Raw genomic sequence first — 12,131 nt, 5'->3', positions numbered from 1 at the left:
CACAACATGGGGCACGCCAGCCCTCTCAATACCGCTTCACAGCGCGCACTCTGTCTTTCCCTCCTTCCCTTCTTCACCGCACACTTCCCTTTTTCTCTTCTTTCTTTCTCTTCAGCCCTTCTTTTCCAGGTGTTCTTTTTCACGGTCTCTTTCTTTTTTCTTTCTTCTCTCAATCACTACACCCTCGTTTTTTCAGCTTCTTTCGTCAATTTTCTCTTTCTCTCTTTCTCTCTCTCTTTCTCTCTCTCTCTCTCTCGCTTCCTCTCTTTCTCTCCCTCTCTTTCTCTCTTTTCCACTTTCTTTCTTTCTTCTTATACTACTTCCGTTTATATGCGCTCTCTCTCTCTCTCCCTCTCTCTCTCTCTTTCTCTCTCTCTCTCTCTCTCTCTCTCTCTCTCTCTCTTGCTCTCCGTGAAAATTTTTTCAGTCTTTTTAAATCTAAACTAGTCACTTTCGCGAATAATATTCTTCTAGAAGTGGAAGAAACACGATCGATTTTGGATGAAGGCTATAGAAAAAAGGCTCGATAATAATCGTGACACTGTATCCCTTTCCCCTTCGTTTGCTTCTTTCCTATTCTCCGTCACTAGTGTTCTATCACCTTTCTCGTATGTCTTTCTAAGAGAGAGAGAGAGAGAGAGAGAGAGAGAGAGAAAGTCCTCCGAACCTTCTTTCGTTCAAGGACTTCTAAACGTCTTCTCACTCGTTTCTCCTCGTCTTGACGCAAATGTATCTCCTTTTCCCTCATACGAAAAATAACTCTTATTTACAGACACGCTGAGTTTTTTTCTTTTTCACTCTCTCTCTCTCCCTTTTTATTACGCAATCCACGAATATGTGCACTCGCTTTCCGATACTCCTTTCTAGTTCAATCTTCTCCGTTCCTAAGTCCCTTTCTGCCCTTTTTTAACTAACTTTTATCAGTTCTCAACGACGCTGTGCTCTGCTTTTCCTTTCTCCCCTGGTTTTTACTCCTACCGGCTCACTTTTCCTGCACTGCGAATTCCACTTTTCAAGAGAACAGACTCTCATTCGATTTCACTATCAACTTCCATGATCCTTGGTACTGGTGTCTGAAATCAAACAATAACTCGTTATGCACCGCCATTTTGTATTTATACCGGTTAATATAAAACTTATTTTCCGAGAAAAAATCATAAGTTCTTGCAATTCGACATTGAAAAACTTTCGACAAATTTCATTCGAACGAGACCTTAAGTCGTTCGCACGATTTTGTTAACGGCTCATACGTAATCCACGTGTACCACCTGTTCTGTAAATACATTCATATAAATATATAAATATATATTATTTTTGAGGAATAATTCAAATTTATGGTAATTTCAAAATATCAAGAATGCTTGTAATATCATAATAAGTACTTCCAATTATATTTGTCAGCCGGCGCGTAAAAGCTAGGTTAGGAACTGATGCGCGTGCTTATAATCCAAAATGAACTTATTACTAAATTTGTTACACGTTCATCCAACTTTAACCCTTACAAGACGGACACGGTATTACTAGTGACGTACAGTACGCGACAATATAATAACGAATCCTATGATTTTTAGTATTTCTCAAGACTAATGCGGCGTATGTAAATTTTACATACATACCAAGTAAACCATCCTTTCTTCAATGATACAGAAGATAAACTCAAGTTCACATTTTCTTTCCTTACAAATTTAACCAGTTTGTGTAAAAATGGACGCGACAACAAAAGGCAGATCAACGAGGTTTCGTTATTTCGAGATGCAAAAATTTCTTACGAATTTTCCTGTTCTGTATTCGAATCTGGCCGCAAAATTTGCCCATCGTGTTAGTTTCAAGAAATATGCAAATAAAAAAGTATCAATATCTTTTTTACATTTACGAAAATATTCCGAAAATAGTAATTCTTGTCAACAGCATCATAGACCTAGTGCTAATCCTTCCTTCTAAAATCAAATTTGATTTATAATCATATTTTTTCTTTTTTTTGCCAAAATATACCGCTTTGAAGTTATTTGAGAAATACTCAAAATCATAGGATATGCTATCATTCTCTCGCGTTCTGTATTCTAGTATCATACATGCAGTGTATGCACCTACGAATGGCTATATTAAATGTATAGTATCTATACTCTCTTCAAGAATATAACGATCACTGTTTAAAAGAATACAATCGGTCATTAAATGGAGATTTAAATAGCGTAACACGTCTATTTAAAGTGTAATCTTCTAATTTATAATTAACTTGTCATTTACAACATAAATATTAATGAATAATTAAAAACATTTCCATTAAAATATTATTCATAAAAATAGAATACCATTGGGTTTTGATATATTGTGTGCAATACACCTTTTGCTATTATATGTTATATTATTTTATACATACATATATAGATATACTTTAATATATACTTCTTTTATAAATTATAATATGTTATTATGGGTATCAAATGCAATAGTAATACTAATAATATTTTTGTGCCTTACAAAACTAGAAAAACTAGAATGAATTAAATTATTAAACTAATTAAACTAAAACTAAATTATCGTCTAATACCCTCCTTAAATATCTTCCACTGAAGTACAATATAGAATAGATTTCCAATCAAATCCAAGAAACGTATTTAAATCATTAACGATAACTTCCTTTTCAAATACTCGATAAGATACATTTTATAATGTCAATCTCATTACTTTCAAAATATATCTCGTAAGTAAGCTACCCAATAAGTGTCGACGGTAAACGTGTCGCCTATTATTAGACGCGTCGTTTCCGCATACGCGCATGTAGGATGTGTTATATACAGATTTATTTAATGAAAAGAAAAGTAGTCTAAATAATTTTAACTTTTAATGTGACAGCTTTTAATTCTATTAATTTTAAGACTTTTTTATTTCAGGTAAATAACAAATTTAAAATCACGTAATTACATATGTCACGAAGCAACTAGAATAATTTCGATGATAAGATTTATATCACAGTATAATTGTTAACGATCAATTAATATCTATTTTAAGACAGAGAAATTATTTTAGATGAAGAACTATTTTAAGATACTCTTCAAGTTATATACAGACATTTCTCGATTATCATTACGATTTTATGAAATTAGGTTATGTTAGTCACAAACTAGTAACAACTAGTAACAATTTACTAAATTATTTGTTAACGTTTTTGTTTGGAGATATATGATTCAGTAGACCTAGATATTTAGAATTGTATATACTTATCAGAATCTTTGTACACTTAAAAAGATATTGCAAACAATAATTATTAACATATAATATATGATTAGTAAAACAGTTTATTATATTAACATGTATATTATTAGTTTTCTCGATTTAATTTCAATTTTATTCTATTAATTATGATGTACAAGAAAAGTAAATTAATTTAAATTTTGTTATTATAATTCTATTCCCAGTGAGGATAAGTAAAATTATAAGACAAAATTTTTCAGTGTTTAACGAGTTCCATCATTGTGAAGTGCGATTTTTTTCATAAATAACTCAATGCAATTATACTTGTTTTTTAAATAGAATTTCACGATCTTTTCATATAAATCGATTCCTCTCAACATCTGAAAAAAAATAAGTATTACAATGTAATGTTAAAAATATTAATACTCTTTGAGATGTTCATCATTTTTTCTTAATATTTAAAAAGAATACTCGAACGTTCCGCCATTATTGTTATTTTATATTTTTCATTACAGTGTTCAGTCGTTCAGCAGTCATATTTAAATTTTTAATTCGTCATTTTTATATCGTAAATGAAATGAAAAATCCTATTGTTTAAAAGCTTCTTAAGAGAAATTATTTAAGTCGGTAGAATGCGATAGCTAAAATGTTGAACTATAAGTCCCAAATTATTTTTTTCCATAGGTTCATGTTGTATATCTCCATATACAACGAATATTATGAGCTGATGTTCCATCCTGCTGATAAGGACGTGAAAATTCTGTTGAATTGTAAGTAATGTTAATAAACATGACAGCGACGTGATATGGTATTTCAACGTTAACATGGATACCGTATAGAGGAAATTAAAAATATCTTACAAAATATTAATTTTCTTTTAATATCATATCTTAATTATAGCTTTTTACAAAAAATAATACAAGAAATCGATTTACGCAAAAGAGATCGTAGGATTTAAAGAAAATAAATGCAATTGCACTTTGTAATTACACTAATGCACTTTTGAGAAAAATTGTGAAAAATAAAACAATGATAAAATTTATTAAACAATAAAAAATTTTCGACTATAATTTTTGTTTTATCACTAGAGACATAGTTATAGTTCAATTTAGTTACTAGGTATATCCTGTACATTATAAACTACATTTATTAAAACAAATATTAACTTTTGTTATCATTAGTATTTTAATAAATTTATTATTTCACAACTAGTACATACAACAGTAGGAAAGACTGAAACAAAAAAACTTGTAAAAAATGATATATTTTTAAATAACTGAATTATTTTAAAATACTGAACAATATGTAACTAAAATTATATCAATATATATTATGCAAATAAAACTTACTTTCAAATTCATTATGTTAAAACTACTATATGAAAATTAAGGAATATATAAAAGGTAAAGTCAATAGAAAAGGAGAAATAAATCATAATAAGGAATATCTTCTAGTCACATTAAGAATTATAGTAGGTGAATAATGTTTTTCCTAAATATAAATACGTTCTAATAAAAATACAAAGAAAATGTATATAGGAAGTGTGTATAGAAATAAAAAAGAAAAGAAAACGAAGAAACATAAAATAGGTCAAAAGATAATGTTAATTCATTTAATCTTATCATTTTGAACTTCCTTTATAATTTTTAAAGTTGCAGAAGAATATCATTTTGTAACTACAAATATCAAATACCATAAAGTAGCCTTTATTAAATCTTTTAATTCATAATTATAATCATTTCAATGTTAGATAAATAATACTATTACATAGAAACTATTTTTCACTATATATTTAAAGTTAATTATAATTATATATCATAATAATCAATTACATTGAATATAAATAACAAGCATAATAGATTCTATCTTGAAATCAATGTATAAATAAAATGAATATTTAACCTTGTCACATTTCATCAATTAATTTAGAATCCATATTTGCTTATTACTATTTACAACAAAATATAACAGGTACTTTGTATCTAACTATTACTTCTACAGTTTAAATTTCCAATACTTTTGTCAGAATACTATTCAAAATATTTTGAAACAGAATATACATATTTTAATGTTATTATTTATTCAAAAAAAGGTAGTAAATAAATATAGTTTCAATTTGATAAAATGTATTAATAAAATAAGAATAAACTCTTCATTTTACTGTTATTCTTGAGTTAAAATTTAAGTTACATGATTTATTAATTATAGTAACATTGCATTCTTTTGAATAAAAATTACTGTTTCAAAACTAGTATATACCTTTACATGAATTAATGCTTTTATAATCTTTTTAACACAATAAATATTAAAAAACAAATTTTTTCATTGCGATTTCAATATCGTATATTTGAAATCGTACATTGAATTTTAAAACATTTAATATGACTTTTCATATTTATAAAAAGAATGAATTGTCAATTCATTATCATTCTATTGATAATATTCACTATTCATTTCATTTACTGTAAAAAAAATCATAATTTGACATATAAGATAAAACACAAATAAATTTGTTAAGACACAATTAAATTAAATTTGTATTTCATTATTACTAATCATTAATTAGGATAATGAAAGAAACAAAATCAAATTCCATAAAACATGATATCATAACATACTTTTCATTAAAATGCTCTACGATATTTTAAAATGAAGTATTTGATCTTCAAATTGTTATTGTAATTTTTATTTTAAGATATCACAGAAAAACTAAATAAAGATACAATATATATTACGTGATATACATAATGAACATATAATAATGTATAATTTTTATCAAAAGAAAAATTGATTTCAAAATGATTTTAATTTGTATCAAACTATATATAATATATTTCACAACTAAATTTATTTATTTCACTATAATTAAATTAAAAATTGAAGCAAAGATAAATAATGCTTTTCTCTTTATGTATAAAATAAAATATTGTTACAGAATCTACAAATGATCAATACAATCTTTTTATTAACACCATATTAAATTATTTACACATTTTCTATGTTATTTTGATAATCTTCTTATAAAATATGTAAAAAATTTCCAATAAAACCTCTTTTGTCAAGAACCATTATTTTATGAGTATTTGTGTTATTGGTATCATTTATATTTATAAATTATATCATATAGGTATCTATAAATTTGGTGCACACTATATAAAACTTACATGCAGACACACAAAAGTATTTTTCTTTATATCTTTGTACACATATAATATGTTTCTAATAATTATTAGATATATATGAAGATTTTGCTAATGAATTCAAATTCTTGAAATATGAAAATAAAGAATGACAAAATAATCTTACAAATTTGAATTACCATAAATTTTACTGAAGTTAATTAAAGATGAAATGAGGCTAATATAAGAATATTTAAGAAACCAGAACAAATACTACTGTTTGAAACACAGTGAACGAATAATATACATGATGACATAGAACACTTGACATAAATTCGTAATTTTGTATATAAAATATATAAAAATAGTAGCACATAAAAATATTCTAGCGTTACTTAAAATAAATATATAGCATACCTTGGGGTTGTATATGTTCATATGTTTCTCATACATAATTCTATTAAAATGATAATATTAAATATATTATTTAGATAATATAGATGGCGTATTTTCTTAACATACATTGAATTAAGAAAAATTTTGCTTGTTATAATATTAGAAGATCTGATATATATGTAATATCTTATTTAATAATTTTTAATCTTAGGAAAATTAAAATATCGTAATAAATTGGAAATATAATTTTAACAAATTAAACATTCAACTAATACAATTTTATATTGCAAAAGTAACACATATCCATGGTTAATAAATACATTAATATTAATACATTAATAGCATTAATAATAACAAATTTAACATGCTTTGAAAAAGATATGTAATTCTAAATTAAAAGATTAAAAATATATTATATTAAAAGAATATGGCCTACGAAATTGTTTGTATTTCTTACAAAACTTTTTATAATGTTTAAGCAGAACAATATATATTAACTCTCTAATTATAAGTGCACTTTTTAATTCAATTTCATAAAATTTAAAGACCAGAATATATCTATTAAAATGAAAATTATATTAAAAATTAGTTCTTACTTTATAATAAAAATGAAATTCCCATAATATCATTTTTGATTGAAAAATAAAAATTTACAATAATAATTTAATTGTATAAAAATTTTTCAAAGAACATGCATACTGCATAAGAAATTTATGATTATAAATACTGTATCAAATATCTCTCAATACTTCTTATTCTTTGTTTGCAAAAATTGTATATGATGTGATATTATAACAAGAACAAAATTGTTAATTTAATAACCTTTCTATTAATCACTAAATAAAAATATAACCATGATTGATAAATAATAAATATTGAAAGTACAAATTATATTTCTTAAGATTTATAAAGAAACATTATCAATATCGTGTAATAATTAAAATTCGACAAATTTCACACTTAAAAGATGAATAATGTATAATATATTGCTTTAGTATTGATATATAAATGAAATCCATATGCTTAGTTGACTCTTAAACATAAAATTTTTAAGAGTCAATAGAAAGAAAAACTTTTAGTTATAATGTGATTAAATATAATTCAAATTTTATAAATAATTCATTAATTAAAGCAAGGAGAGAGTTATAGATACACTTTTTTAACAGTTTTTTATTGAAATAATATTTAAAAATATTTAAAAATATTAAATATTAAACTTCAAATATTAATTAAGTAGCTTTTATTTCATCTCATTATATTTTTTAATAACTTACAATTATATTAGTTATTATATTGATGTCCTTAAATTTTACAGTATTATAAATATTGTTTTAAAAATTTACATTTTGAAATATTCAAAATATGAAAAATTTAACTAATTTCATTAATGTCTATATGTGTTATAATACATTATAAAAACAGTTAATATAATACATAAAGAAAAAAATAGAATAGACAACAATTAAAACCAAAATAGTTAGAAGTTAAAAAAAATATAAAATGTACTAATACTATTTTTATGAATATCTTAAGAAATTCTAATTACACAAATTTTCCCAAATTTTATAATTTCTGTTTAAAATTTATAAATATTAGTCTTTCCACTTTACCCTCTTTTTATTGTCTCAAAAGTGTTAAAAATAACAATGATTTAAAAAACTTAGAGATATTTCATATACTTTATATTATACTTTCTCTTCTTTAAATATATGATAGTTTAAAATGTATAATATAAAAAAAGATAAAAAGAATACAAAATTGAAAACTTCATAGTATGAATAATTTAAAATTAAAAGTAACAAAAATATCACTAACATGAAAAAAGATTTATATAGTACATTATATACACATATAAAATATTTCAATAAAATATTAAAATTTAATTAAACTGATCAAAAAATTAATGATCGAGTTTAATTATTCGTTAATTTAATAAGACATAAGTGATAAAACATTATAATATTGTTTTCATTTTTAAAAATCAAATTATTGTTACATGTAATACAATTTAAAATATTAATGTTTTCTAATATAATTATTTCAGGCATATAATTTCATTTGAAACATGTCAACTTGCTAACGAAATAATAACTTTGAACATACCCATTCAATTTTTATCTTTCTCTTTTTGATACCAAAGACTACTTCATAAATAATAACTAAACTTAACAAATCTAAATATTAATTACATAATAGGTTTTATGATAATTAGGCTAGATTTATTATGTTTATAAGTCACATATAATATATGTATGAGTACTCCTTTAGAATCTATAACTTTAATTTTTAGATTTTAAATAACCGATACACAATTATTTACACAATCAATCAAATTCGTTTTCTTCAATTTTTTTTTTTTCTTTTCTTTATCTATTCTTAATTAAAAACAATAAACCTACGACAGAATGAAAAAAAAAAAAGAAATGAAATAATTGACTATATTTGAGGTTAAGTAGTAACGATCAGTAACCTAACCTAGAAACACTCATTTATTTTTACACAATCACAACAATTATAAAATTGTAAATTTCTAAACAAAAAAAAAGCAGCCAAATAAATTTAAACAATTGATTGAAACAAATGAATTAATACAAGCACAACAAAAATTATAAAATCTATGATACACTATTTTTAATACATTTACCTTTTTGTTGCAATATAGGCATTTCAGAATACACGATATATTTTCACGATTTAAAAGCCAAAGTCTTAAAAATTAAAAACAAAATAAAGTAATTTTCTTCCGTTTACAAATATTTTTGTTAACAACGTCAATGTAAAATTAAAATGGAAAATATACTCCTTTCGTTTCTACTACTGCCCCTCCCCCCTGCATTCTGTTTTCTTTGTCTCGAACTTATTAAGATATGTGTATTGCAAGAACAAATAATTATATATTTTGAAGTAGATTTTATATATTAAAATTTTAACTCACCAGGTATTTTTCATTGTTATACACTTGATCAAATACTGTCAAACACTTCACTAAAAAGTACAAAATACGGATATTTTTTAACAATATCGTTAATTTGTCAGTACATGCACTGTCTTCTAAAAATTTTAATTTCCTTCTTCTTGTTATTCAACGAAATCACATAATTTTCATCGTTTACTCTTTTTTAAAATTCTCCAATCGCTGTAAAAAACGTGCTTGACACCTTTTTCTTTGGTAATCAACAGTGTGGTCACGATAATGGAAAAATAAACAGATCGTGACCATGAAATCAAATATTAACCGCACGCATGATAAAAGTCCTATCAGAGAAGACACTAAAAATCTTGAAATAAGCTCGGCGTATGATTCTCACGCCCCTGAAATGCCGACTATATTTCACACGTGGACACTTGTATCTTTTCGTGAATACGAGCGGTTAAAATGTCGGACTCCCACGCCACCACCTTCAGACAATTACACGTAACGGTTGACACTATACCGACACAGTATCAATGACACTATGTGCACAGTACACCATAGCACGATTATTTCAAGTTATCACCGTTATGAGAGAACATCGAAAGAACGAGAAACAGCATGCGTATCACGATCAATCTGTCCATTTGTTCACTTAGTCACCTGTTACAAGCAGGCAGGCTGACCCTTTTCTTGGTTAAATTTTTACTGTCTTTTCACATTAAGTAAATATACACCTCTGATTCACAAGCGAACATTCACGCTTTTATCGCAAGAAGCGGTAGCGTGTTCTTTATTAAGCACAGAACACCAGAGAATAACGCGCAAGCACGAGGAAAGGCGAAAAAAGTCAATGGCTACCGTTTGTTTTCTTTCATTCGTTCGTTTGCTTGTTCGTTCAACTGCGAATACGTTGAATCGGGTTTAATCGGGTCAAATCGGCTCAATTCAGGTTATGGCCATCGGGAAGTCGAACATGCTTTGCATGACGCGGCCCGACGACAGGTATATCACGTGGTTCGACGCGTCCTTTCTCAGTCGCAACGTCACTGATATAGTTCTTTTCGGTTGACTCGCTCAAGATGTACACTAAGTCAGTGTTCAGAGCTTGTCGATGACTTCTCACCCTATGAATAGGCGTTTCAACGTGCCTGGATTATTGGTGTGATCGAGTACATACACTAGTAGACATGCTGCATATACCACGTCGTGTTCTGGCGCCGTCGGCGCTGCTGCTGCGGACGGAGAAGGCCGGAGTAATAAAACTGGCTGACACCCCCGCGAAAGCGCTGCAATGAACTCGCCCGATTTGTAGGGTCAAAAGCACCGCGGCAAAATAATAACAGAACGCAACCGCCACCACCGTCGTCGTCGCCACCGCCGTCGTCGTCGTCGTGTGGGTTGGGGAGTCAGCAGCGTCGCAGTCGTTACCGCCGTCACGAACGACCTTCTTAAAACAAACTGATCCCGTTGCTGTTGTTGTTTCTGCCGTTGCTGCCGCCGCCGCCGCGAGAAAAACGGCGCGACGCCCCGACGCGGCGGAAAGTTGTTAAAACAGTACAACGTCGCGCGCTACCGCTGCTTCTGCTCCTGCTGCTGCTGCTGCTACTGCTACCACTACTACTACTACTACTGCTAATGCTGTTCCACCTTCTCCTCCTTCTCCTCCTTCTCCTCCTCCTCCTTCTTTTCCTTCTACTGCTGTTGTTGTTGCTATTGTTGCTGCTCTTGCTGGTGGTTGTTCGCGGCCGCGGGTTTTGGCGGGTTTCCACGAGCGACGAGCGCGCACACCACTGGCACACACCGCGGCCGCCGTGCATTCACCTCGTCCTCACACCTTGCGCCACCGCTGTCGTCGCCGTCACTGTTGCTGTCGCCACCACCACTTTTAATGTTATTATTTTCGTCTTTGTTTTTAATGTTGTCCTTCCTGTTGTTGTTTTCGATATGTTTTTCTGATAAAACTTTATTGCTTTGTGTTGTTGCAATCGGTTTTTATGAAAATTTCTTCGTGCACTGAGACGAGACCAAAAATCGTTTCGCCACGCTACTTTCTGACACGCATCAGGATTACACACCCTTAAAGTAACTTTATCACCCTCAAAACAACTGATTGCAAATACCGACTCACAAAGTAACGTATACAAACTCTTTAACGTCCTCCCACTAGACACGAGATTTGTATCCCCTAATCGCGGAGATACCGCATCACTTTCACGGGCGAACATGGAGCTCGATCCATGCCGAGTGTTTTGTGAAATGTCCGCATCTCCGTTTTGTGGCGCTTCAGATCTGTCGTTCTCCACTATCCCTTAATACTTTCACCTTTTCCATGTGGTTTTTGTTCGTACCCAGGTTTACCAACTTGATATGTAATGTGAATTAAAGCTTCTAAATAATTTTTAAATATGTATGTTACAATGTCATATTTGCTCTTTCACTCATTTTTATATTTGTAATTACTAATTAGTATATCAAAATTATATAAATTTAAATTTCTTTACATATAT

The 12,131-nt window shown here is 28.2% G+C and overlaps 1 protein-coding gene across 1 annotated transcript; it reads right to left on the bottom strand.

Annotated features, from left to right (window-relative positions):
* Positions 1 to 351: 351 nt before the first annotated feature.
* LOC108554514 (ADP-ribosylation factor-like protein 6-interacting protein 4) lies at positions 352 to 11,450 on the bottom strand. Its single transcript, XM_083287412.1, is given in 4 exon segments — positions 352 to 1,073; positions 9,646 to 11,039; positions 11,042 to 11,087; positions 11,089 to 11,450. Coding segments are annotated over 3 exon segments (636 nt in total). The 5' UTR covers positions 11,442 to 11,450; the 3' UTR covers positions 352 to 1,073; positions 9,646 to 10,802.
* Between the last annotated feature and the right edge of the window lie 681 nt (positions 11,451 to 12,131).

The sequence above is a fragment of the Eufriesea mexicana genome, unplaced genomic scaffold (assembly GCF_001483705.2).
Source record: "Eufriesea mexicana isolate 0111107269 unplaced genomic scaffold, ASM148370v2 scaffold25266, whole genome shotgun sequence".
In the NCBI taxonomy this organism is placed as follows: Eukaryota; Metazoa; Arthropoda; class Insecta; order Hymenoptera; family Apidae; genus Eufriesea; species Eufriesea mexicana.
Note: the sequence above shows the minus strand (reverse complement) of the source record. Positions and strands in the feature narration are given on the sequence as shown.